The sequence below is a fragment of the Vulpes lagopus genome, chromosome 2, assembly GCF_018345385.1.
Source record: "Vulpes lagopus strain Blue_001 chromosome 2, ASM1834538v1, whole genome shotgun sequence".
NCBI lineage: Eukaryota > Metazoa > Chordata > Mammalia > Carnivora > Canidae > Vulpes > Vulpes lagopus.
The window spans coordinates 51,001,591-51,028,924 of NC_054825.1; the positions used below are offsets into that span (position 1 = coordinate 51,001,591).

The window sequence follows — 27,334 nt, forward strand, 5'->3', positions numbered from 1 at the left end:
CCCTGCACTGCACACCACACCAAAGGGAGGTGAAGACCCAAGGGGAACATATCAGCACCCCAAGCCTGGGTGAGGACAAAACCAGAAATGTTCATGTGCTTTCCAGAGGCTGCTTCATTCCCATTTAAGCAAGAAGAACAAGAGCTTTCTCAATAACGTTCAGGAGCACAGAAGACATTTCAGATTCTACATTCCATCTGACACCACACAAGCCAGCAGATGCCTGCAACAGTGTGCACGGCACTTCCTCACTTCCATGTTAACATGGAGAGAAGTTCAAAATCATGGGGCACCAGCAAGGGACAAACCTCCTGATGTGGGGGGTTGCGTGGGGTAGGTTCTCCTGGAGTTCATTAAGACCAGGCACCGAGGCTCTCTCCCCAGAGATCAGGGCAGGTCCAGGGTCAGAAAGGAAGTAGAGCTGAGGCAGGATACTCTACCCGGCCAAGGAGAAAGCCCAGCCACCGTAAGGGCACAAACTCAGTCATGTCAGCCCTTGTATCTGAGCTGTCAACTCTAGTGGAAACAAAGCAAACACTACCGTTCACAGAAGACAGGCCTGGAGTCAGTGCACCGAGACTTACTCTGTTATTTTCATTAATCCTCAGGATTAATCTACAATGAGGGAGGTCTAGTCATGGCCATCTTACAAACAAGGAAACAGAATCAGAAAGAGAAAGAGACTTGCCCCAGGTACTTATGAGAAGGAGACAATCTGTAAACAAATCATTATTGAGCACCTGCTGTGTGCCAGGGCTATTTTGGGCTTTGGAGACACAGTGGCAAACAAAACAATGTCTACTTGGATTTTTGTGGAGAAGGGAGATATGAATAAACATCTCGGATTCCAAAGTCCCCTGCTGCCTAATGGGGACAGGAAAAAAATAGCGATCACGAAGCCAGCCTCTCTCTCTGAAATTCTGCACCAAGGATGGAAACAGAGCCCCAGTCGCTATCCAGTGGATTCAAGAAAGGACGTGCACTGCGGTCTGACAGTCTTCATGTAAATCCTACCAATTCCACTTAGTAGCTGCATGACCTCTGGCAAGTCATTTCTCTGAGCCTCGGCCTTCTCATTTGTGAAATGCAGATTATCTAACCATCCAATGAGGTTGTTGAGAAAATGCAATAGAATATTAATCTGCATTGGGCAGAACATGATATGATATACACCCAAGAAATTAATCAGTGTTAGTACTGCAAGCATTATTATTGTTGTAGACACGGTTACTATTACTGTCAGGTACTGGGAAGAGGAAGAAGGGGCTCCAGGCAGCTAATGGTACAAAGACTGGCAGCTCACATCCACACAATTAGCCCATAAATGCCCCCTTACTTGCCTTCTCTGATGTGCATCAGGTGGCATTACTTCTCTGCACACCCAAAGCAGAGACTATCCCTAAATCAGATTATAGACTGAGGACAGGGATGTCTCATCTCCATCATCTCCAGAACTGGGTACCTAGCATACAACAGTGCACATAATAAATGGATTTAAACTGTATTAACCAGATTTCACTCTTATCAAACCCTTGGGGTCAAGAAAGTTGAGAGATGGTCTCTCAGCACACCCTGCAGGGATCTATGGTTGCTGCCACCTCTCTTTGAAGACAGGAAGGGACCAAGGAAAGAGGCCTATTATCTTTTGGTTATTCCAGGTTCTATAGACAGTCTTCCCAGAGGCCCAAGACAGTGATGTGGATCTGGAGCTGGGCTGGGGAGTGGACAGTGTGGGCAGCTGGTTGCTTCCCAAATCAAAGATGACACCAGAGTCATCCAACTCCCAGGCCATTCCTGCAGAGGCTGACAGGTTGCCACATACCATGTGCTCCATGCAGATACTGATCTCGCCATCGCTGTAGAATGCACCATAGAAGCCCACGATGTACGGGGAGTTGCACTCATGTAGAACCTGTAGCTCCCTTATGATCTGGTTCCGGATTGCAGGTTTGATCTCCAGGTGAATTAGCTGGGGAAAGAGAGGTGGGAGGAAGAGAGGCTTTAAAAATATATGGATGAATGGAAAGAAGCTTTCTTAAATGCTTAGGCTCTTAAAGGTAGGAAGAGAGAAAACAGATAAGTTTTAACTACCAAGTTTTTGCCCAAAGCACTCAGTGCCAACTAACCAAGGCAAGTATGGGTTCTGAAGGAGCTGTAACGAGGGGAGAGTGGCTATGCCTCTGCTCCTAGGAGCCAAGACTGGGGGGGGGGAGGGGGGGACCCTCACACCTCCTGAGAACAAAGCTGAATGGAGAGTTTCCTCCAAAAGAAGCAGTGAAGCTGAGAGATGAGGGAAAAGTAGCCTTGAGAACCTGGCTGATACTTGAGGGCTATGGGAGTAGAAGGGTATGAGAAACTAAGTATGTGACCTAGGCTGCCCAGGAGATTTCCCCTTGACCTCTGGAGCCCGAGGTGGTTAAGAGTCAGCCAGGGCCTCAGGTCCACCTTATGCCCCCCTCATGTTGTCCCTGGTTTCATCCAGAGACAGGCGACAGACACATCAGGCATATGAAATGGTTACTGAATAATAGTAAGCTGCTAGAAGGGGTCACAGACAAGGAGTGGCAGAGAACCTGGAAGCCATGGTTATTGGTGTGGGCTGAAGCTGCTAGTGAGAGCCAGACAGGAGGCGAGCCATAAAGACGGGCACTATTCAAGAGGATGGAAGGAGTGGCCCAAGCAAACATATGCAGTCAGGATTAAACATAGTATGCTGGAAAACATGGAAAAGCCCAGCCTTGCCAGAGCAGGGGCCATTTTCAGAAAGAGGAGGACCATGGCTCCACAGGAAGTCCAGCTCCAACACTGCTGACCACGGCGGGGAGCTGAGATGTTACACTGCAGGGAGCTGCAGAGGAAGCATCTACAGGGTTGGACCTCGGGCAAACAACCTGATAGGTCGGTGCACTGCTGGAGCTAGCTAAATAAAAGCAGCTTCTCCTGCACGGGATAATGGCAAATAGGCACCCCTGCATTCTTTCTAGAGCACGCACAAAGCTAAGGAAGGTCACCTGCCGTTATTTACCAGTCTGGGGGTGGGGATAAATACACTAACACATCATCAGTATGTTTATCCTATAATCTGATAGATAACAGGAGCTCAAAATTCCAACAGCACAAAAAGGTACTGAATGAAAAGTCAGTCTTCCTCCCACTGGCCCCAGATCTTCCAAGAGATAATCCAATTACCTATTCACCAAGTCAAATCCCATTCAGCCCCCCCACCTTTTTTTTTTGAGTGGCCTCACCTTTCTGGCCATGACTAGGCCGGACGGCTTGTGGGAGACCTTGAACACCACGCCACCGTTGCCAGCACCCAGCTCACTGATCTTCTCGAAGTCATCATCCTTCAGTTCCCCGACCTTCTGCTTCTGGGTGAGAAAGGCCTCAAGGCGCTTCCGCTGCTGCTCATCAAGCTCCAGCTCCTCCAGCTTCTTCTGCAAGGCCTCCAGGTTGGTCCTGTACCAAAGGGGGGAGCACGAGTCAGAACTGGCATCAGAGAGGTCATGGTGGAGATTTCCAGCTCCCAGGCCGGATAGGAGAATGGATGCAGGGGTTCTGGGGGACAGTTCCATGTGCAGTGGCCCTGCCTCTGCTCCCTTCAATACACCACCAGACATCCCTCCCCTCTGACACCCTTCTCTCGAAGCCTCGGTTTCCTTATTTGTCAAATGAGGGAATTAGGTCTCTTCACTATGCTGAAAGTCTACAGAAGGAACCAAAGAATCTGCTAAAATCCAGAACGAGCCACTTTCATTTGCCTTAAAATCCCAGTTCCCAAAGCCCCACTGGTATTGGATTTATTAAGTTAACATCATACACAAAATCAAATCTATGCCCTAAAACCACTAAACTGAAATCAAGTCAAACCATCAAAATAGGCTCTAAGCTGAATGGCAACAGCAAACACTCTCCTCTGACCTGTAATCAGGTCAGGGGATAGGTTCATCAAAATAAAGCAAGGAATCCTAAAATATATATACCTAAAATTTTAATTTTTGTATCACATATATAAATGTGCATTCATTCATCCACCTTCTAATGTAGGTAGGGGAAGACCTCACTTTGAGTAAAGATCCATTGGTAAGAGCCCCACATCATCTTCCTTACATGAACCAGAACATGATCTGTTGTCCATCATTTCCAATGCCCAATTCATTAAAGTGGAGTAAAAATATAGACAAAGAATAATATCAAAATAAAATTGTAAGAGTTTTAGGTTTTCCCCCAATCTTAACGCCCATCTAATTTGACAGTAATGTTTTAGTGAGCTGGACTTATTGAATCTTTCCATGGCTTCTAATTAGTGTTCAAAGTGTGTTTGGGGGGGGGGGGGGGAGACAGGGACGACCCACTGCATTTGCAGGCTTATTTTACCAGTTTATCTGATATTTAAGTACATGACTTAATTACAATACCAGTCACATCCGTACAAATGACTTTGGGAACAAACTAGTTCTTAGTAAGCACATAATTCAGCCAGTGGGTGCTGAGGCGAGTGGGCAGGGCAGAGAGCAGCCTGCAAGCTGTGCATTTAGCACGCTTGTGGGCAGCACTGAGGTTTTACAGAGAACGGAAAAGCATTCGTTATTCCTGGGAGTTCATTAAGGGGACAATGGTAAAGAGAGCTTCCACTGTGTTTCATGTGATTTTAGTCCTAGTCTAAACAAACAACATGGGTGACAAGACAGGGCATCATTACACATCAGAAGGCTGGTGCCCACCCCTTAACATACACCCCATTACTGAGCTTGAAGTAAGCATCACCTTCCACTTTTCATTTACCCTCTATTCCAACTCTCAAGAAGGCAAGGAGATCCAGACCTACTGCCTCCCCAGTCTATGGAAAGACCCAACATACCTTACAAATAACAGTACAGGGGCCACAGAGGACACCAGGCTATTTTTACCAAGTGACCTCACTGGGTAGCTCTCAGGGAAAGAAGGTTGGTGCACCTTCATATTCGGACCTATGGACCGAATATGTCTCCCTAAAATTCATATGTTGAAGCCCTGACCCCAAATGTAACTATGTTCAGAGACAGGACTTTGAGGAGGTAATTAAGGTTAATTAAGGTCATATGAGTCCTAATCAGATAGGACTGAAGGCCATAAGAAGAAAGGTGGCCTCTGCTGCCTCTGGACACACACCAAAGGCAACCATGTGAGGACACCAAAAGAAGGTAGCTGTCTGCAGACCAGGAAGAGAGGCCTCACCAGAACCCAACCATGACAGCACTGTCATCTTGGTCTTCAAGTCTCAGGACCACGGGAAAATAAATTTCTGTTGTTTAAGCCAACCAGTCTATGACATTTCATTCTGCAGCCCAGACTAAGACAGCTGGTAATATTCTCATTCTGCTGAAAGGCTCAACTAAGTCTCACAACTGCCCCAGTCTCTCAGAGGTAGGGACCCAGAATGAGCATGGCTGGGAGGCCACAACACACACCTTCAGGTTTCCGGACTCTCAGGTCACTCCACAAAGAACTCATCAATGACAAAGTTTGGAGACACCTGTCAAATGCAGACAGACTCCACAGCTAAAATTTCAATGAAGTTACAGCTGCCCTGTAGGCCTCAGCTGTCCAACTAGAAACACCCCCCCCAAAGGCTTGGGTCAAACCTGCACACACACTGAGCAGTTATGAGGGAGAGGGGAGGACTGAATGGAAGGAAATCACTCTCCTCACAACACTGTGTACTGTTTCGTACTTGCTTTTTTTTTTTTAAAGGATTTTATTTATTTATTCATGAGAGACACACACACAGAGAGGCAGAGACACAGGCAGAGGGAGAAGCAGGTTCCACGCAGGGAGCCCAACATGGGACGCATCCCGGGTCTCCAGGATCACACCCTGGGCCGAAGGCAGGCGCTGAACCACTGAGCCACCTGGGCTGCGCTGTTTCATACTTGCTAATGCATTTAATCCACAGCAGAGAGCAAACCCAAGCACAAAGAGGTGAAGTGACTTGTCCAAGGTCACACAGCTAGTAAGCAACAGAGCAAAGACTGAAACCAGGGCAGAGAGAATCTCTAACCTCTACTATCTCTTCAAAAAGTTCAATACTTTTAAGAGAATCAACTTGCAGACATGCATAAGATCCCAGTGTGGGGCATTTTCCATACCAGGGCTCCATCATACACGAAGATGGTGACCTACATAGAGCCCTCTGTGCCAGATGCAATCCTGCCTGCCCTGCACATCAAGCTGAACACTGCCTTGCAAGTAATGCTGGCCACAAGAAACCCCATCCATCTAGCAAAGAAAAAGAGGAAATTCTAACTCTGCTCATTTTCCTTGACTCTCTGTAAAATAAGTAATTATCCTACCTTCAGGAAGAAAAACTATATCTAGGCTTCCTCCCTCCTCGACCTTCTATGCTCACCAGTCTCACCGCCCACAGCACCGGCTAAGGGACTTGACTTGCTCCTGGTGTGTGCTTTCAGAAGGCTGTGCCACAGGACACAGCAAAGACTGTACGCTATGGTGGCATGACTTCCCTGATGACTCTGCGTAGAACAGCACTGCCATGCTAACAAGTCATTTGTCATCAGGAATCCCAGTTTCTTACCCTAAAGTAGTCAACAACCAGCTGTGCGGCCACAGACTGACTACTCATTAACTTTGACACATCTCCATTTTCTCTTCTGTCAAAGAGAGTCACAAGTCCGTGCTTCTTCTACCAGGGGAGGTCCAAAACAGAAAACTAATGGGAAGGAACAACGGAATTTGGACACACTTCCACACTAGTGTTAGGGCAAGTGTGGGTGAGGAGCTGCCAAGGCAGCAACAGTGGCATCCAGAAGCTACTGTCTTTCCTTCAACAATTCCTAAAACCCTTGAAAAGTTTCTTAAGAATTACTGCAGTGAATGAAAGACAAAGGATTTTATCTGAAGGTGAAAGAAAAATCCCGGCATCTAAATGGCTTTCAGTACTCATTAAAAATAAATCAATCGGGGATCCCTAGATGGTTCAGCAGTTTAGCTCTTGCCTTCGGGCCCAGGGCGTGATCCTGGAGACCCGGGATTGAGTACCACGTCAGGCTCCCTGAGTGGAGCCTGCTTCTCTCTCTCTGCCTCTCTCTCTGTATCTCTCATGAATAAATAAATAAAATCCTTAAAATAAATAAAAAGATAAAAATAAATCAATCAATAAACATAGCACTGTTTAGTACTGCTTCCTCCGGGACAGGGAGTCAATCAAGTTCAACAAGGCTCATTCGTGGGATGCCTGGGTGGCTCAGAGGTTGAGCATCTGCCTTTGGCTCAGGGCTTGAGCCTAGATTCCCAGGATTGAGTCCCGCATTGGGCCCTTTGCAGGGAGCCTACTTCTCCCTCTGCTTCTCTCTGTGTGTCTCTCATGAATAAATAAATAAAATCTTAAAAAAAAAAAAAAAAAAAAAACCAAGGCTCATTCCTGCCCTACCCCACCCCAAGCTGAAATGCTTCCAACAAAGGAAAGAGGAAGAGAGGGGCCTGTCTTCCTTCAACCACACCACAAGTCTCCAAATCTCAGAGGACCAGAATCTGTGTCCTGCCCAGTCTTTGGCTTTAACTGAAATCAGCAAAATCAGGACTATGGATTGAGAAAGGACACCGGAGGGATCCCTGGGTGGTGTAGTGGTTTGGCGCCTGCCTTTGGCCCAGGGCGCGATCCTGGAGACCCGGGATCGAATCCCACATCGGGCTCCCGGTGCATGGAGCCTGCTTCTCCCTCTGCCTGTGTCTCTGCCTCTCTCTCTCTCTCTCTCTCTCTCTCTCTCTCTCTTTCTCTCTCACTGTGTGCCTATCATAAATAAATAAAAAAATTAAAAAAAAAAAAAACCTAAAACTTTAAAAAAAGGACACCGGAGCCCAGAACAATAAATATGACATACACACACAGCCCTCTCCAGGGACCAGCTGTAAAGTCTGACTCCCATCACCCTCATGCACCACAGCAGAAAGAAAATAACCCATGGCAACATGAATTCTGCACCGTGGCTGTCTTATAGTAAACACAAGTTCATCGAGATACAAGATTATAGGTTTGAAACAGGAATGTAGAGAAGAGCAAGGAATGTGGAGAAAAACAAGGGTTGTCATTTGTATTCTGAACACACCAAGAAGGCACAATGTAGTGGGTGGAGAAAGGATGATCCTATGGGCAAGAACATCTCCTTCCCTCTCCCTCATCCCACCCATCCACTAAGCCTAACTGCAGTACCACAGCTGGAATCTTGCATTTGTGGCTCGGTGGTTTAAGTCAGGAAGCAGTATAAAACGTGGCATGGGAGGGACCTTAAAAACCACCTGATCCAATCCACTTTACAGGTAAGGTCACAGAGATCCAGAGAGTACAAAGTCACAAAGCTCACTGGCAGCAGGTTTCCTAAATCCTAGAACAGAGCTCTCTTCAAGGCCGTACACTGCCATCTCCAGCCCTGATGGACCCGGAAATGGGAAGCTGACCTAAAGGAATGATTTAAGGAGAAGGGAGGTGACGTCTAGACAAAGGAATGGAGTCTTCAAACAGCCACACACCAAACAGAAATGGGACACAGTAATGTAAACACCAGCCAGGGGTCTGTCACCAACCTGAGCCTTGCTCTAGCCTTCCTGCCAGGAAGGAGCAAAGAGGGAATGCGATGACATTCAGTAACCGTGCTGGAGGAAAGAAAGGGTTCCAGTGCAGGCAGGCGGGTATCCTCAGAGAGTATAGTGAGTTGGGAAGTTCTCTCTCCCCTGTGGCATTTGGCAGTTGGAAGGCTACTGGGACAGAGAAGGAAGAGGGAAGGTAAAGGACCCAAGCTAAGGGCAAATAACAGCATGGGACTTATTGCAATCCCTCAATCCTCACCCCATACCAGTCCCATCTGTCAGATCCTAGGCAAGCTCCCACCCTTTCTGGTATTCAGTTTCCACACCCATTTTTTACCAAAAGAAAAAAGTACATGGGGAGGAGGAGAGAAGGGAAGGGAGAGTTGTCTAAGTGTCTCTGAGATCCAAGCCTGTCAATGTGACAACCAGCTGAGGAAATACAGAGTAAGACAGAATGTGTGCTTGGGTTGAAAAGCTGAAGATCTTCAAAAGGAAAATATGAGAAGAGGGAAGATTGGCTTTACGATTCTCTACAGAGTCAAACCATGGACAGGGCACAGAGTGTGGGAGTAACAAAGAGTATAAGAGAGGGGGGCACCTGGATGGCTCAGTCAGTTAAATGTCTGCCTTCTACTCAGGTCATGATCTTGGGGTCCTGGGATCGAGCCCTGCGTCGAGCTTACTGGTGTCTCCTTCTCCCTCTGTCCCTCCCCTGCTCATGCATATGTGCACTGTCTCTCCCTCTCTCTCAAATAAAATCTTTAAAAAAAATAAAAACAAAACAAAACAACAAAGAGGAGAGGAAAGAATGGGCCTGAAAGAGGAAGACAGAGCTAACTAATTCCAGACTCCATCCTAAGTTAGCCCATCGGTAAGGGAGTGCAGTTTAGGCCAGCCCCAAACAACAAAGTGGAGAAGGGGCTCTATACCTTTACCCCTCAGCCCCACAGGCCACTCTGGGAAGGGCTGCTCAACTAACTAGGCAATAAAATTCTAGGATTATATAAGAAGCCAGATGGAACAACAAAGTATATGTTCTTCTGCATCTATGTCAAATTCAAAAAAAGGTAAAACTAATCTTTGCAGTTATAAGGTAGAAAAGTGAACATGCTTTAGGGTGGGGGCAGTAACTAGAAGGGGACATGTGATGGTTAATTTTATGTGTCAGCTTGGCAGGGCCACAATGCTAAGTTATTTGGTCAAACTTTATTTAAAATGTTTCCACGGAAGTGAGGTTTGTGGAAGGGGTGTGATAAGAATAACATTCAAATTGATGAATTTGAGTAAAGGAGAATACTCCCCATAATGGGAGTGGGACTCATCCAGTCAGTATAAGACCTTAATAGCACAAAGACTGACCTCCCCAAAGAAGGAAGCCTGCCTTCGGATTTCAACTGCAAATCTTGCATAGGTCTCCAGCAAGCCAGGCTACCCTGCAGACTGTGGATTTCCCAGGCTTCCATAACCACATAGGCCAATTACTTAAAAAGTTCTAGTAGGGTGTCTTCTCTCTCTTTCTCTATCTCTTCCTCTCTATATATACCTATAACTTGGATGCTGTGATCCGATTTCTTTTTATTCCTTTCCTCCTGTCTCAGTTTGGATACCACCCACCACCCCCCAGTTTAGATAATTTCTATTAACCTATCTTCAGGGTAACTGATTCTTTCCTCAGTTCCCTACAGTCTGCTGACAGACCTGTTGACCTCTGAGATCATGTTTTCAAAATTTTCTAGCATTTTCACTTGAATTTATTTTTAGTTTCTATCTCTTCTGAAATTCATCTGTTCATGCATGTTGTCCATAATCATAGGTTATTTTAAAGCCTCTGTCCATTAATTCCATCATCTGAGTCGTCTCTGAGTCTAGTTCTATTGATGGCCTTATCTCTTGTAGGTTGTTTCTTCTCTCGATTTTGTGCCTTTTGTGCACTAACTGGTGCACACTGTAATAGAAGAATAAAGACGGAGGTACATTATCTTCATGCTTAGAGATAGGCACATTATGCTGTCATGCTGTTAGTATTAGTTGGGAGTTGAGCTAGGTTTGGGTTTTCTGGTGAACCCTGATAATTTCCACGTACCTCAGGAAATGAGGTAAATTTCTCCAGCAATGGAAAAAAAAAAAAAAATTTCTCCAGCAATGGGTTTTATCTTATGCAAAGAGTGGAGCCAGAGCTGCAGAGATTTTTCTCAGTGTTCCTACTCCTCCTTCAGGTTTGAAGTGTCCCATGATGCCTGGCCACAGAGTGGGATCCTTCTCCATGCCTTTGCCCCTGCTCTGGGGGTTGATGGCAATTACTTTTACATAACGCTCTCACATCATCTCAGTGACCACCTTTTATTTCTCATCACAACACTGGCCTAAAGTGCCCTTAGCTGTCTGTATTCTTCTCACTGCTTCATGAAGGGCCTTCTGGTGCCCAAATGCATGCATGCTCACAGAAGGCCTGGGAAGATAAAACAGTCAATATAGTCTCAAAGGAAAAAGCAGTGAGGGAGGGAGAAGGGTCAGTGGGGCATATGTGTCAACAAGAAATTAACAACCAGGACCTGAAAGCATGGGAAGCCAGCCACAGTGCCCATGGTAGCGATAGGGAAGTTCTCTCCTATCCTGGTCCAGCCTCGGTCTTAAACAGGCCCTGTGAACATGGACTTCCTTCCTTTCCATGGCAACGAAAACAAATGTGTATCTGTGGCAGTTCTGGAGCAGGAGAAAGTTTCCTACTCCTCCTCCAGCAATAGACCTCTGCTTTGTGTTGGTGTTGAACCCAGCTTTGGGTTTAGACTCTCAAGCGGCTATGGGAAGACATGCTTCAGTACAGCCATTCCCTTGCCTGGTATCATGATGTGCTTCACTGAATTTAGCTCAAGTATTTTTTCCCTTTCCTTGATGCTGACTGCTAATGTAAATTGCATCTTGGCCGCCCACTCTCTTCTGCTTGCTGATAGACATAGGTGAGCAAAGTCTCACAGTCATTCTTGAAAGCATTCCCCAGACCCACTTCCAGGGCCAGTGACATATGCAGGAAATCTGCTGCTTCTGGGTCAGCACAGAACTGGTCTTTCACAATAGGACATAAAACTAGAAAGAAAGAAAAAAAATCCACGTGGCTGCCATATACTCCTTAAGAAGCGTGAAGGCTTTGGAAGTCAGAAGACTTGTCCCGTTACTTCCCCTTGATTATCCTCATAGGTAAAATAGGAAAGCTAAACTAGGTGGTCTTTAAAGTCCTTTGCAATGCTAAAATTCTCTAATCCTACTACCGGATTCATCCTGCAGTTTTCTAAGGACAGAACTTTGCAGCTAAGTCCCAGGGCCACACATCTCTGTGAACACAATGCCTGGCTTCCTCTGCTGTACATGTTTGAGGCCCTGGTCATTCATTACTTCTTATCCACACTTACACCCCACTGACTGTTTTCCCCACCCTCACTGCCTTTTCCTTTTATTGTTTTTTGGTTTTGTTTTTGGTGGGAAGCAAAGCAATGTCTATTGAGCAATAGTGAAGTGATACTACAAAGCTCCCAAGGACGGAGGGGGACCTGAGAGGGTTCCCCTGCCTTTTCCTTTGAGGCTACATAGCCTTCTGTGAGCATGCATGCATTTGGGTACCAGAAGGCCCTTCGTGAAGCAGTGAGAGGAATTCAGACAGCCAAGGGCACTTTAAACCAATGATGTGATGAGAAATAAAAGGCTGTTGTGGATGGGGTGCCCAGCTGGCTCAGTCGGTAGAGCATGCTACTCTTGATCTTGGGGTCATGAGCTTAAGCCCCACAATAGGTGAAGAGCTTACTTAAAAAAAATAAAAATGAAAAATGGTTGTTGTAGAGATGTAAAAAATGTAGAAATCCTCTAAAGTGTTAAACAAGTATTTAACAGTACTAGTAAGGGTAATATTGGTTAGTAATTGTTGGTTAGTAGGGGTAACAATTTGGTAGTACTCCCTACTGACTTACTGAGTATTGTGTTCATCAGGCATTCTGCAAAAGGTAGGTGTCCCTTTAACAACACCATGATGTGATCACCAGTCAGCCCCATTCTACTGATGAAATTCCTGCATCTTCATGTTTTCATGTAATAAATAATCTCACAAAAATGTACAATGTAGTTAAATACTGCTTGGGGTACTGGAGTGGCTCAATCGGTTGAGCATCCAACTCTAACTCTTGACTTTATGGTTCTGATTCGAGCCCAGCATGGAGCCTACTTAAAAAAAAACAAAAACAAAAAAACAAAAAAAAAAAACTACTCTCATTGCCTTTCATTGGTTTCACCACCACATCCAAAAAGACTGTGGGGCAAAGACTGTCTTGCAGTTCCCCTATTTTCTCAAGAGGCCTGACACAGACAGCTCTGTAGTTCAGAAGATGCTGGCATAATCAGTCTAAGTTTTACAAGCATAGGAGACCTGAATTGGTCTACAACGATACCTAAAATTTAGACAGCAAAAAGAAAAAGGGCATTGTAGCATGGTCTCTCCTGTAGAAAATGGGGATTAAGGCTGTGATAAACAAAACGTGTCAGAAGAATATAACTTACAAGAAAAAAGAAAACAAGAGTCAGGACAAGTGTTTCTCTTTAATTTCACTTTAAATCAAGTAGCTTCCAAGCAAATCAACAAATGTTTTTCAAAGTCAAGAAAACAGGTTTAATTTTAAGAAGATAAACAGGGGCACCTGGCAGGTTCAGTCAATAGAGTGTGCAACTCTTGATCTCACAGTCATGAGTTCAAGCCCCACATTGGGTGTGGAGCCTATTTAAAAAAAAAAAAAAAAGCAAACAAAAACCAAAAATACTTAACCTCCGGAATCAGACTTCTGAAATGATACAAACTGCCTTCCCATGGCATGTTTCTGCAGAAGAGTCACACTGAAAAATACACGCACATGCCCACACAGAGGAACCTCTGGAATGACAGGACCACCCACTCACACAGACTCTTCTTAAATATTGAACAACATCCTAAATTGGAGAGGGAGTGTCATATTGTTGCTTGAAAGAACTAACTATGGTGTCTTCCACTCCAGTGGACAAAATTTGTTTCATATTAGCCATATATGAATTAATTACTAAAGAATCAGTCTTTCAGAAAAGTATCAAAAAAATTCTGACAAAATTTGGAGGCGGGGGGGGGGATAAAAAAGATCAGAAGATGAAGGACAAAAAGGAATAATGCCCTTCCTTGATGAGAACAAAAGAGGAACATAATGCTTGTCTGATAATGAAATTTAGATACAGTTAAGACTCCAGATTCTTGGACACCTGGGTGGCTCAGTGATTGAGCGGCTGCCTCTGGCTCAGGTTGCGATCCTGGGGTCCTGGGATAGAGTACCACATCAGGCTCCCAACAGGGAGCCTGCTTCTCCCTCTGCCTATGTCTCTGCCTCTCTCTCTCTGTCTCTCTCATGAATAAATAAATTAAATAAAATCTTAAAAAAAAAAAAAAAAAGACTTGAGATTCTTAAATGCTAGCCATATTATTCCCATTAACTCACTTCATCCTTGCAATTTTAAAAATTATGTATGTTGTTCCCATTTTACAGAAATGGGAATGGAGGCCAGGAGCAGTAACGACTAGGTAGGGCTGGAACTCTAAAAGTTATCTTTCCTTCACACCATGAGCTGAAGAGCTCATGTCCTTCAAACAAATCCCCCACTCAATGAGCCATAACACAGGTATTTACCTGTTAGCTACTATTCCTTTGAGGCAAAGAACTGTGCTCTACTCTACTAAAAGGTTCCTGGAAAGGCAACAAATTAAATCTATGCAGAGAGGAATTCCTTTCAGAGGAACATCCTAGACTGAGACATTTTGATTAGGATGGGAAGGGAAAAGAAAGGATCCTGCACAAGTGAAGTACACTGGTAGCAGCAGTAAAAATTCAGGTGGCCATAAGAGGGCCAGGGGACTACTGAGGGAGGCAGGGTGGTGAGAAGGCAGTAGGGAGTATTGAGAGGGAAAAAACACCACGGACAATCCAAGTGGAACATCCAATAAATATGTGGTCGCCATCAGAGACAAAGGGAGCCCTGGGTCTGGTGGTGGCCACAAAATGGGTGTGTTCCTGAATAGACAAGCTGGTTGATTGTGGCCTTAGAAAGATAATATATTTGACCATACCCATTCCCTGCTCTTGAGAAGCTGACATATAGAAAGACCTTTCAGAAACTGCCTATGTAGGGGTGCCTGGCTGGCTCAGCCAGTAGAGCGTATGACTCCTGATCTCAGGGTCATGAGTTCAAACCTCATGTTAGGCATGGAGCCTCCTTGGAAAAAAAAGGGAAAGGAAAAAGGAAAGGAAAAGGGAAAGAAAAGGAGAAACTGCCTATGTATATAGTAATGGCCCATGTCACTCTGTGAATCAGCAGTGCAAGCTGCTTTTCAATGAAAGAAAAAGGTATAGGACCCAATGTGACCATCATCTTAAACCTCATAACCCAGAACCATGAGGACAGTCATGCTCAGAGGCACAGCTAAGACAGGAAGATCCAGTTGGAAGAAACAGATTCAAAATGTCTCCAATTCTAGTCCACACAGAGAAATCACCAATTCTCCAGACCTGTTCCTTCCTTAAATACACAAACATGTTTATGACAGCTTGGCCCTTCTCCTTAATCAACCACTAGAAGGGTCAGCAAACCTCGTCTCTGAGCACCCATCATCTCTGGGGAAAACCCCCTCCCTACTCCCTACATCACTGTATGGCAATGCTCACAGAACCCTGATCTCAGGACCAGGACTAGAAGTCTATGTAAGCACTCGCCTTGTCGAAAACTAGGAGTTAGGCCCTCAAATTAATAGCAGTTGGCCTGGTAGGGTCAAAACCTACCTGGCAGAAGTAACAATAAGACCAGAGAGAACAAAACTCAATTAAAACAAAAAGTGACCGTGTTGGCTTCCGTCTTCTGAAAGAACCGCGCGCGCGCGCATGTGTGTGTGTGTGTGTGTGTGTGTGCGCGCGTGCGTGCACTAACAAACCCCCTCACAGCAGAGGCTACCAGAGGACCAGAAGGTTCGCCCATACTTTATAAGGGCCTGATCCTCATCCGTGGCTTAGGCAGAAGCAGGCCTGAACAGCATGTTGGAGGAACCAGAGAAATGATTTAGGCTACAGAGTAAGATGGGAGAAGGCTGTTTGGAGAGTGGCTATAAAGTGGCACAGGAAGAAATGAGGCATCATGGCAAGGGGGCAAAGGTCATTTAAGACCAAAAAAAAAAAAAAAAAAGACCAAATATAGTTACACCACTAGATTCTAAGCTGTCTTTATTGCTATAATGTAATACATCCCCCTAACCCCAGACCTTCAGTCCAATCTGCTGTGCACAAAAATAGCTTTGTGTGTATTGCATTCTTATTGTTGTTTGGTGGAAACCAGGAAAAAAGGGCCAACTTCCAAGCTGATTCAACACAAAGCAAAAAGAAGAGAAAAAAAAAAAAACAGAAAGGGAAACGTGGGTTCTACAGAAACAAGTGATCATAGAATGTAAACCTGTAGGGCTGCTCCAATCTAGAGGAGGGCAGAGGATGGGGAAGTTTAAGTCGACATCTGGTTTCTACCCATTTACACCCACAGCTTGAAATTGCAATGCAGATTTATCATGGAGCACCCACTGTGCGCCATGCACTATCTATCTGCGATAGAGGCTTGGAAGGTACAAATGAAGCTGACTAGGTCCCTGCCCTCATCAGGCACTCTGTGTGTGTGTGTGTGTGTGTGTGTGTGTGTGTGTGTGTGTGTGAGAGAGAGAGAGACAGAGACAGAGAGACAGAGAGATAAAGATGTAGAGATGAAAGAAACAGGTTTCACAGTGCAAGCCAAACACAGCACGCTTTTAGCAAGTACAGAAATGTCTACAAGGTAAAGTAGATCATAATGCTGAAAGTGAGGTGTGCAGTGGGGGCTATTAGAACAGAGGTAAGACTCCCAATTTCATCTAAGATAAGGAAGGGGAAGAGAAGGTCGGAAACTGTAATGTCCAACTCCAGGCTTGGGCATCAGCATGAAAAAAAAAAAAAAAAAAAGGTGCTGTTACAAGCCATTCCAAGTGGCCAGAGAGTAGGTGCATCCATCCAGGAGAACTTACAGATAAATCTGGAGGGTAGGTTGAAGCTAGACAAGGAAGGGCATAGTACATCCTGCTGAAGGATTAGGTTTGAGTTAAAGGGAGGGACGCCTAGGTGGCTCAGTAGTTGAGCGTCTACCTTCAGCTTAGGGCGTGATCCCAGAATCCTGGAATGGAGTCCCGCATCAGGCTCCCTGCAGGGAGCCTGCTTCTCCCTCTGCCTGTGTCTCTGCTTCTCTTTCTGTGTCTCTCATGGATAAATAAATAAAATCTTTTTAAAAAGAAAGAAAGAAAAGGAAGGGATACTGGGGAGATGTCAGTCAAAGGGTACAAACTTGCAGTAGAAGATGAATAGGTCCTGGAGGCCTGATGCACAGCACAGTAATTACAGTCAACAATACTGTATCATATACAGTAAAGCTGCTACAGGATTGGATCTTAAATACTCTTACCACAAAAAAGAGATAGTTATGGGACATGATAGAGATGTTAGCTAAAGTTATGGTGGCGATCATATGACAATACATAAATGTATCAAATCAGCACCCTTATATGCATCAATTAGAACCTCAAGAAAAAAAATTTTAATCTTAAAAAAAAAAAGTCCCAGCACACCAGCCTAGAATGCCTCAGAATATTCAGGGTTTGGCAAAGATCAGCCTGACATCTTAGCTTCTAAAAATGCCATAAAGCTCTTTTTTTTAATATCTTTAATTTAAAAAAAATTTAAAATGCCGTAAGAGCACTTTTATATTTAAAAATCTAAAATACATGCAAAACATCACAATTTGACCAGGATGCAATTTAAGTATGTGGTTTTGGAGTCAAATCACCCATAAAGTGCTTGTCCAAAACATACTTAGATAAGTGTAAAAATTCTAGTTTGGAACCTTCACAGAAATGGAGTCAAGATCGGCACATCTCAGGAGACATACTAGCTTCCTTGAGACAGAGACTGTAGAAATCTGAAGTCTGAAAGCTGCTGAGCTCAGCTTTCCAAATCTTAGGAAGCCCATAGGGGACTTCTCTCCCGATAACTAAAATCTTATTACCTAGTCCAAAGACTGACTCAAAAAATCCTCTGACAGTATTTCTCACACACCAATCCACAGTCCTGGATCCAATTCCTAAATCCAACACTCATCCACATTACTGCCATCTATACAATCCACATAGAAGTGGTGGCTGCTTTTCCAGTGATGCCTGAAGCTCACCAAATTCAGTTCACACCTATTTCTATTCACACAATTGCACTGTCAATAATTTGCCTTCAAGGGTATAAAACATGCTTTTAGCAAAAAGTACCAAAATTCTGGAAATAGCACTGAACCTGAAGTCAAGATGTCTGGAGCTCTCCTCTGCCAGTTAACAGGCCATCTAACCCTGAACCTAAAACGGAAACAGACTCTTGTCCCACATCACAAGGGGCTATTACGAGCACCTGCACAGACAGTGGGTGAGAATGTGTTCCAAAACAGATAAAGAAGCAAACACATCAAAGAGACTTTTCTAAAACAAAAAACTTTCTTCTAAATTACTCTTGATTAGCAGCACCTGACTGGCTCAGTCGGTGGGTTGTAGCATGTGACCTTTGATCTCAGGGTTGTGGGTTTGAGCCCCATGTTGGGTGTAGAGAAAAAAAATGTTTTTAAATGAATGCCAAATAAATAAATGATTCTTGGTTAGGTGACTGTGGTTGTCATGACACTTCACATTAACTGTGAATCCTCAAACAGCATTAAATAATAACCAATGATCACAATCAGTAAACAAAACCTACTAAGACAACACTCCATTGCATATTAAATTAGAGGTACTGGTGGAGGAAAAAAAAAAAAAAAACAAGAAAACTGCAAAACCAGCATCATTAAGCATTCTCTGGACCTTGGTCACTTAGCGTTAAAATTCTGCAGGCTCTGACTGGCATTCAAAAGAGAAACTTGTTCTTAAAGCAACAGATAAAAACATTTGTCCACCAAGCTCTTCCTCTTCACTACTCCCCACCCACTTCCTTTTCTTCCAAAGGAGAATGCATTCATTTTACGCACTGGTTTGCCACATCCTGCCTCGGAAGCTACTTCCCAGGGGCTGCTCCGGCTATTCTGAGAAGAGGTTTAACTCCTTCAGGCCCCCCAAACCACTACTATATTTATGACAGCCTCACCCACCACAGTCATTTACAGTCTAGTAATTAGAATCCACACGATCAGATAATACTCCTGACTTCTTCATGCTACGCACTGAAGTAAGCATCTGACCTACAACACAGTCCTGCAGGAGCCACATCCCTTGGTCCCACCTGGGGGCTCCAACTAGTCCAGGTTTGCTTAATCAGCCAAAAAAAAAGACAAAAAGAAGAAATGACTGGGGCCCCTGGGTGGCTCAGTTAATCTGCCGACTCTTGATTTCAGCTCAAATCGTGATCTCAGGGTCCTGGGATACAGCCCTGCATCGGCTCCATGCTCAGCAGAGTTGGCTTGAGGATTCTCTCGCTTCCTCTCCCTCTGCCCCTACCCCCACTAGTGCATGTGTGTGCTCTACACTAATATCTTTTTTTTTTTTTTTAAGATCTTATTTATTCATGAGAGACACAGAGGGAGAGAGGCAGAGGCACAGGCAGAGAGAGAGAAGCAGGCTTCGTGCAGGGAGCCCCATGTGGAACTGGATCTAGGGTCTCCAGGATCATGCCCTGGGCTGAAGGTGGGCACTCAACCACTGAGCCACCCAGGCATCCTATCTTTTTTTTTTTTTTTTTCAAGGAGAATGATTCAAGGAAAGCTATCCAGAAACTTAATGCACACTGTATTTGGTATCAGGGAAAATCCAATGAAGCAAATCTCCTGTCCCACATGGGCTCTGTAAGCTAACACCAACATTCATTCATTACATATTTATAGACCACTTACTACACACCAGACCTAGGCTAGAGATGGGGCATCCAGACAAAATTAAGAGGCTCCAGAAGCTCACAGCATAGATGATGAAACAACAGATATATACAAAGATCACACATCCACATACAACACCCCAAAGTGGTTTGTCTCACACGTAGTTCATGGACAGCCCCACTGGAAGTTTTCTAATGGAGACCAGGCAAAGTTTCACGGACAAGATAATACTGGACTTCAACCTTAAATGAGAGGGTAGACTCCCAAACGTTGGCAATAAACGTGACAGAGAAATCCCAAAGGAAATGTATAAAGTCACGGGTAACATTTTATTGAATGCTTATTATGGTTTAGGTGTTATGCTAAAGACTTTACACTTAACTCTCAAAACAACCCTACAAATCAGGTATTATTATCACCCCCATATTTACTAATGAGAAAGCTAGGGATGACAGACCTTAAAAAGTCCAATTGACATCATTGTTTAGGGATGAAGGACTCCAACCTCAGCTATCTGCTTCTAGGGATCACTCCTACAACACAAAGCAAGAGCACCCACTAAGTGTCAGAATAGAGTTTATAACTGTGGGAAAGCTGGTCATAGTATAAGAAGAGAAGCAGGGCATAATTAAACTCTTTTCCCCTTTAAGAGACTTGAGATCTTTGTAGTCAAGAAAGATAAGGAATATATGTATTTTTTTAAATTCCGAAATCAATAAACACTAATACCTACTACATGTGAGATCCTATACAGAGGAAAATTATCTTCCGCTGTGCTACAACTGGCTTCCTGCCACATATATCACCCCTGTACAGGTTGACTGGGACCCCCTGGCTGGCCAGGCCTGTGTCCTTCCCAAAGTTACCACTTAGACAAAGAGTATGCTCATCCATGACACGGGAGGACCACAGAGCAGTGAATGGCACACCAGTTGCTGAGCTCCCAGGATGCCCTAACTCCATCAGCAGGAGAAGGTAGAACAACGAAGCTTCTATGACAAATGAGAAGTACTTTTTCAAGATCCAGGATTGGACCTTTTGTAAATTTTAACAATCTTCAGCAGTTCTTGTGCTATATCTTATCCGCCATTTTTAAAACATCAAAATATGGTGATTTTTAGAACCCAAAGACATACTGTTAAGAGAGAATTTAATAGTATTTTTTTCTCTCCACATACTCTTATTATCCCTACTTTTCCTTTTTTTTTTTTCCTAAAAGTTAAATCCTATCAATCAAACCAATACAGGGCCACCCCTAGGATGCAGTTGACCTGTATAGAAATCTGTCAAGACTTAGCAACCCTTAGCAAAGACAGGTCAGGAGAGGCTGTGAGGGTTAATAGGAAATGAATTCACTCTGTGCTGGGAGCATTTAACAGTGAACTGGTCACCTTTATTCATTCTAACTGAACATAAAGACTCTCTCCTCTGGTCATAAAACAGAATCAAAGGGTGGGCAGGGCAGAAAAACAAGAGCCCTGCACTAGAGAAAAGTCAGGGGTCCTGGATCTCCATTGAGGCTGTTGCTCACTAGCCATAAGCCACCTGGCCTCTCTGGGCCTCCATCTCTTCATCATACATCCAGGAGGATGTACTATAAAGATCTTTTCCATCTCTAACATTTAAGGACAGACAAGTAGCAATCCTCAGGGGAGAAAGAATGAAAGGTGTTGGTGGTGAAAAGGATGATTAATACAATGTAATGCTACCCTGGGTCCAGAAATAGCCTGGCTTAGTGCTGCATTCACCTTATCAGTCTAGATTTATTGGGGGGCGGGGGGTGTGTGGTGGGTGAGAATCACAGCCACCTACAGTGGAATTAAACTCTGTTCCCAAATGAGTTCTGCTGAAGTGTGATTTATCCAGAGTGTTAAACAACTCACCGGCAGTACAAAACTGTGTTACTGAAATTGTATTATTGCACAAACTTAACTTTTCTCCAAATGTGATTTGCAGAGAGGATGCAGAGCTGAGAATCCTGTGTCCATGACCATCTGTCCTATCCCAGTCCCTGGAGAGGCGTGGGGGGAGAGTGTGAAAAGCCACAGGTGCTATGTATATTCAGCCACCAATGTCACATATCCATCAAGAAGCCCAACATTTGCTGGGGATAAGTGTTCAGCTCAGCATGCAAGAGGCTCGCTGATACATTGGCCCCAAACATTCCCTGAGCCTTCCTCTGCACCAGGCAGGGAGTTGCAGAACATCACAGAACAGGGAAGATGTCATCACCAGTATATGCTTCCCAAATGTTTCCCCTCTGGGCAAGGAAGGGGCTGTTGGCTGAAAAGGCAGTATAGAGGACTATAAGCACTCTTAGCTGCCAGCATGACAAGGACAAGACCCTTAACCAGAATCGGTTTCCTATCTGTTGAGTAAAGATAACACATATCCCCACACGTCTCATGTGGTTGAATGAGGAAAAAAGAGATGTAAAAATGATAAGGAGTAAGGGCACCTGGCTGGCTCAATCACTATAGCATGGGACACTTGATCTTGGGGTTGTGAGTTCAAACCCCATGTTGGACAGAGAGATAACTTTAAAAAAAAAAAAATGAAGAGTATACAAAGCCTCACAGAATAAAAGCTAAGATTACCACCTGTGACCTTCTTGTGCCAAAATATTAAACTGAAAATAATCAAAATAAGTCAGACTTTGCAGGGATTAACAGAGCTTTGACCTTTGGAAAGGAGTGCTTCTGCCCTCTGTCTTTACTGTCATGTCACGACTTAGTCGTTCAGCAAAACTTCACCAAACCAGATGGCAGGGAACATGCCATGAACTGGGAACAAGACCCAGTTCCAGGCTTCCCCAATATCAGTCCAACAGGACAGGAGTTCCAGAAACAACTGCAGTGTGATGGAATATGCACAGAGTGCCCTGGAAGGTAGAAAAGTGACCACTGGAGTGGGGTGGACAGACCTGTGACAGATTTACACAAAAGCTAACCTACAGGGGCGTCTGGGTGGCTCAGTCAGTTAAGCATCTTGGTTTTGGCTCAATCTTGTGGGTTGTGGGACCTAGCCCTGCAATGAGCTCAAAGGGAAGTATACATGGAGATTCTCTCCCTCAGCCCCTCCCCCAACTAGTTCTCTCTCCCTAAAATAAGTCTTTAGAAAAAAAACCCTACAAATTGAGCTCTGACACAAGATTAGGATTGCAACATGGACTGAAAGGTGGAGAAGGGAATCTCCAGAAGACAGTCTGAGCAGAGGCCAGGACCCACTGGGAAAGATATGTGGATGAACCATGAAAAAGTAGAACCCAAGAGCCACCTAGAGCAGACCTCCCCAACATCTGGCTTAGCACAAGAGTGTTACCTTCGCTTTACATCAGTGTCTACCCCTTCCTATTCCTACACACACACCCCACAGGAGATCCTCTTTAAACTCTTGGAGAAGAAAGCAGAGCTTCTTGTCAGGCAGATGGCGGTCCTGGAGAAGCTATGAGGAGTCTGTACTGAGATGTACTGTGTGACAGTTGTTCGCTGAGCACCTTTTGCAGCCTCCCGTTTCACTGAAAGTAATTCTTTCACTTCCTCCCCCAAAACTGCAAGTGTGCCCAGCACTGTCTCTATTCTGTCTGGATGAAGAACAGCTGAAGAGTCCCATCACTGGAGGTGCCTTGGGAGGGGAGAACTGTCTCTCCTCATATGATAGAGAATAAGGCACCCTGGCAGGGAATCGAGTCCTGGCCCTTCTCACTAGTCCTGTTAATCGTAAGAACCAGTCTATACACATGGAATGTCTGAATCCTTTCTGCTGGGTAGGTGTCACGATGCCCATCTTACAGATGTGTAAACAGACTTGAGGATGTGAAAGAACTTGCACAAGATCACTCAAGAGACGAAGAGGCCAGGCCAGAACTCAAACCGATGTCCGCCAGCCTTTTCCCTGTGTCACACGATCTCCAGGCCATTCTTACTCAACAGTCACACTCACAGTAGAACCTACTGTGTGACGTGGCCAACTCCCTTTGGCCCTTCTTTGCAGTCCTGAATTCTTTATCTGACAAAAGAAGAGGACTGCCAAGGGAGATCTCCAAGATTCCTTTTGGTAATAAAACTTCATTTACTTGATATCTAGTGTGAGACTGAAAGTGTGCACAGTGGTGACCTATAGGATTATGTGGACTCATTATATAAAGCCTGAAAGGTAGGAAGGCATTCCCATCAGCCCACTTTGCAGAGAAGCAGGCACAGGGTGGTCACGTGGCAAGTTAACAGCTCTCCCAGGGAAGGAGCTGAGATCTCACTCTCCCTCTAACACAAGGCTGTTATTCAAAAGCCTTTCAGCCTGACAATTCTCAAGCCTCAGACTTTTGGAGCCCTCTGGAAGAGGGGGTAATTTCTGGATTCAAATGAAACACCTGGAGAGACAGAAACAATTACTTAAAACCTGACCAGGAAGCTGGGCTCTTTGCTGCACTGCCAGCATCCAAAACTCCAAGAGGGGAACAGTAAGTAGGTCTTCCTCAGACCATCTCATGTTTGGACCTGGGGACTCCAAAACTCTCCTAAGCCCATTCCCAACCTTCTAGAAATGAGACTCTACTCTGTCAAACTTATCAGGAGTCGGATGGGTGCTCTGCCCACACCCTCCCCCCAATACCACCACCACTGCTGCCACAGCCGCACCACCTCAGGGAATTAATTAGAGTAAGACCAGACATCAGGCTCCTTGGGACCCCTTCTAAGACATTTCTAATGTCCTCTTCACCTCTGCCTTTGTAGTCTCAGAAAAGACAGGCACTTTCCTGGATACCTTGCCATCACTTCAACTTCTGTTTTTAATCTCTGACCATACTCATGCATGTGACATCAACATTTCTTTAGAGAGAAAAAAACCTGAAACTTCAATTTGTTTCTAAAAAAAAACAATTTCTTGGGATCCCTGGGTGGCGCAGCGGTTTGGCGCCTGCCTTTGGCCCAGGGCGCGATCCTGGAGACCCGGGATCGAATCCCATGTCGGGCTTCCGGTGCATGGAGCCTGCTTCTCCCTCTGCCTATGTCTCTGCCTCTCTCTCTCTCTCTCTCTCTCTCTGTGACTATCATAAATAAATAAAAATTAAAAAAATAAAAATTAAAAAATAAAAAAACAATTTCTTTTTTTTTTTTTAATTTAGATTTATTTATTTATTCATGAGACACACAGAGAGGGAGGCAGAGACACAGGCAAAGGGAGAAGCTGGCTCCCTGCAGGGAGCCAGATGTGAGACTCCATCCTGGACCAGGGATCACACCCTGAGCCAAAGGCAGGTGGTCAACCACTAAGCCACCCAGGAATCCCTAAAAGACAATTTTCTAAACCAGAGAGTGTGTTATACTGAAATCAAATATCACATTTAAGGCTTCCTAAAAATATTACCCCTGTACAATGCCTCCCTTTTGTTCCCACATGCCCATCCCCCAAATACACACATACACTTTAGACTGTTATTTAGATCCTAGCATGTATAATTTTAAATGTCTTTAATCTACTAAAAGGACACTTGCACATGATTCCTCACTTTACTTCAAAAAAATGATCCAAACTGGAGCTTCCATTACATATCAGGACCAAATAGGTAAATACATGGATGGCAAATGCTGACAATAAATGAATTTAAAATTCATTAGACTTCGCCCAGAACACTGGCATCTTCTTCCATCTTCAGCAAAAGTCCATTTCATCCATTTCTCAGCTCAGTGCCTGGTCTATATTAGGTATGTAATAACTATCAGTTAAATGAATGTTAATACATTTGAATCTTAACACCGAAATTCAAAACCTATTATTGTAATTTTAGTCAAAATCTAAATCTATTTGACCCTCACACAAAAGCCATCCAAATCAACAACAAACAACAAGCAGCTGCTTCTATTCAAAGTATACATACCTCTGTCATCTGAACTGTTTTGAAGTTGGCCTTGATTGGAAGACAAATGGCTAGCAGCTGCAAGTTCAGTTACAAAGGGCTGGGTAGGAAGGCGGAGCACGAACCAGAGGGAATCAAAGTGCTGTTTCATACATTAAACATGGAATTCCTTTCCGACAAACATCTCTCATTTTCCTAGAGGCAACTAATCCGGACATGCCCTTTGAACTTAGGAAAACACAGGGCTGCACTCTGGGAGAAAAAAATCTAGTTTGCAGGCCAGGCAAGGCTGGGAGAGTAGGACAGTCACTCCTCTTGCACACCTTTCTGTTGTTTTCAAAGGAAAGCGTCAGCCATGGGAAAGTCATGAGCTGATCAGTCCACAGGCCCAGATTAACCAGACTCAATACTGAACACGTTACTTTCCTTTGACCCTCATTTTTTCCTTCGCAAGGGACAAAAATAAATTAATAAAGGGGTAAAATTGGATGACGTCTAGCCAGTAATTTTCTGCAATGATCAGAATGTTCTAATCTGTGCTAACAGAGTAGCCACTAGTCACATGCAGCCTTAGTCCCTTGAAGTGTGGCTTGTGTAATTTAGGTACTGATTTTTAAACTTCATTGAATTTTAATACATTGAAATACATACAAATACATTTGAATAGCTACAAATGGCTAGTGGCTCCAGTTCTGGAGAGTACAACTCTATAAAGATCTCTAGGGGGCGCCTGGCTGGTTCAGTCTGTAGAGTGCGCAACTCTTGATCTCAGGGTCATGAGTTCAAGCCACACACTGGGCAGAGCTTACTTAAAAAATTTTTTTCAATACCTCTATCATTTTACATAATCTTTGGACAGCCATGTGGGGAAAACGTGGAGGTTAGAGTAGGCTAGTCCTAGATTCTAAACTTAGTCCCACCACTTTCTAGCTATGTGATCTGCAAATTACTTCACTCCCCTGAACTTCATTTTCCTTATTTGTACAACAGAATATTAGAATCTTTCTGGCAGAATTTTTGTGCAAATTAAAGATAATGCATGTAAAGAGAACAGACAGGCTCTCAATAAATGTCAAGTTATTTTTCCAACTAATGATGTCCTTCAGGGATGTAAGTTTCATGTCTCTGGACTTCATCCTACTCTTCCTTCCTGATGTAGGAAGGACTTATTACCCCACAGATTAACTGCTGTGCCCCTACAGATGCAGCCCTTGTCTTTCAAGAATGCAACTTGCCCAGGAATTGATTCAGGTCCTCAGCTGTGGATGAGCCAGTGAGCCAAGTCCTCTGCACCTCCGGAACTGCTGACTTCCGCTTACCCTGTGTACCCTCACACCAGCGTTCAGGAACTCACAAAACTCTTACCCGTGACTGCATACCAAGCTGACACTTCGTTCAATGCAACCAGAACACCTGTTGGTGGCTCTGGTCTTTCCCTTCTTAACTCTCCCTACCACTCCCCCCACCCTCCAACTTCCCCTAATATTTTATGGCTTCTTTATTTGGAAATGCTTTAGGATAACCTTTCATTTTGTAATTGCTCAGTGATTCAGAATACTCAGAAATAGAAATGCAACAAGCTACATTTACAGCTAACCCAGCATTAGTTTCATTACCAAAATAAAACAAGGCAAAAGAGACTATGTTATAGGAGTGTTCCAATAAAATAATAAAAATGTTGTAGTCCCTATCTAAATTTTTTTAAAGATTTTATTTTTAAGTAAGCTCTACACCCAACATGAGGCTCAAACCTACAATCTTTTTTTTTTAAGATTTTATTTATTTATTCATGAGAAACAGAGAGAGAGACAGACAGACAGACAGACTCAGGCAGAGGGAGAAGCAGGCTCCATGTAGGGAGCCCGACGTGGGATTCGATCCTGGGTCTCCAGGTTCGCATCCTGGGCTGAAGACGGTGCTAAACCGCTGAGCCATCCG

General features: G+C 44.3%; 1 protein-coding gene and 1 non-coding gene across 3 annotated transcripts in view; one reads left to right on the top strand and one right to left on the bottom strand.

Annotated features, from left to right (window-relative positions):
• MAP2K1 (mitogen-activated protein kinase kinase 1) overlaps window positions 1-27,334 on the bottom strand; it is a 78,670-nt gene that overhangs the window by 37,395 nt on the left and 13,941 nt on the right. For both annotated transcript variants that reach the window (XM_041742727.1, XM_041742728.1), the window contains exons 2-3: window positions 3,249-3,459; window positions 1,823-1,969 (exon numbers count right to left, since the gene is read on the bottom strand). In XM_041742727.1, the coding sequence (XP_041598661.1) occupies window positions 1,823-1,969; window positions 3,249-3,459 (358 nt within the window). The remainder of the gene's footprint in view (window positions 1-1,822; window positions 1,970-3,248; window positions 3,460-27,334) is intronic.
• Window positions 14,772-14,844, top strand: TRNAR-CCU. The gene has a single exon. It is a non-coding gene; the product is annotated as a tRNA-Arg (tRNA).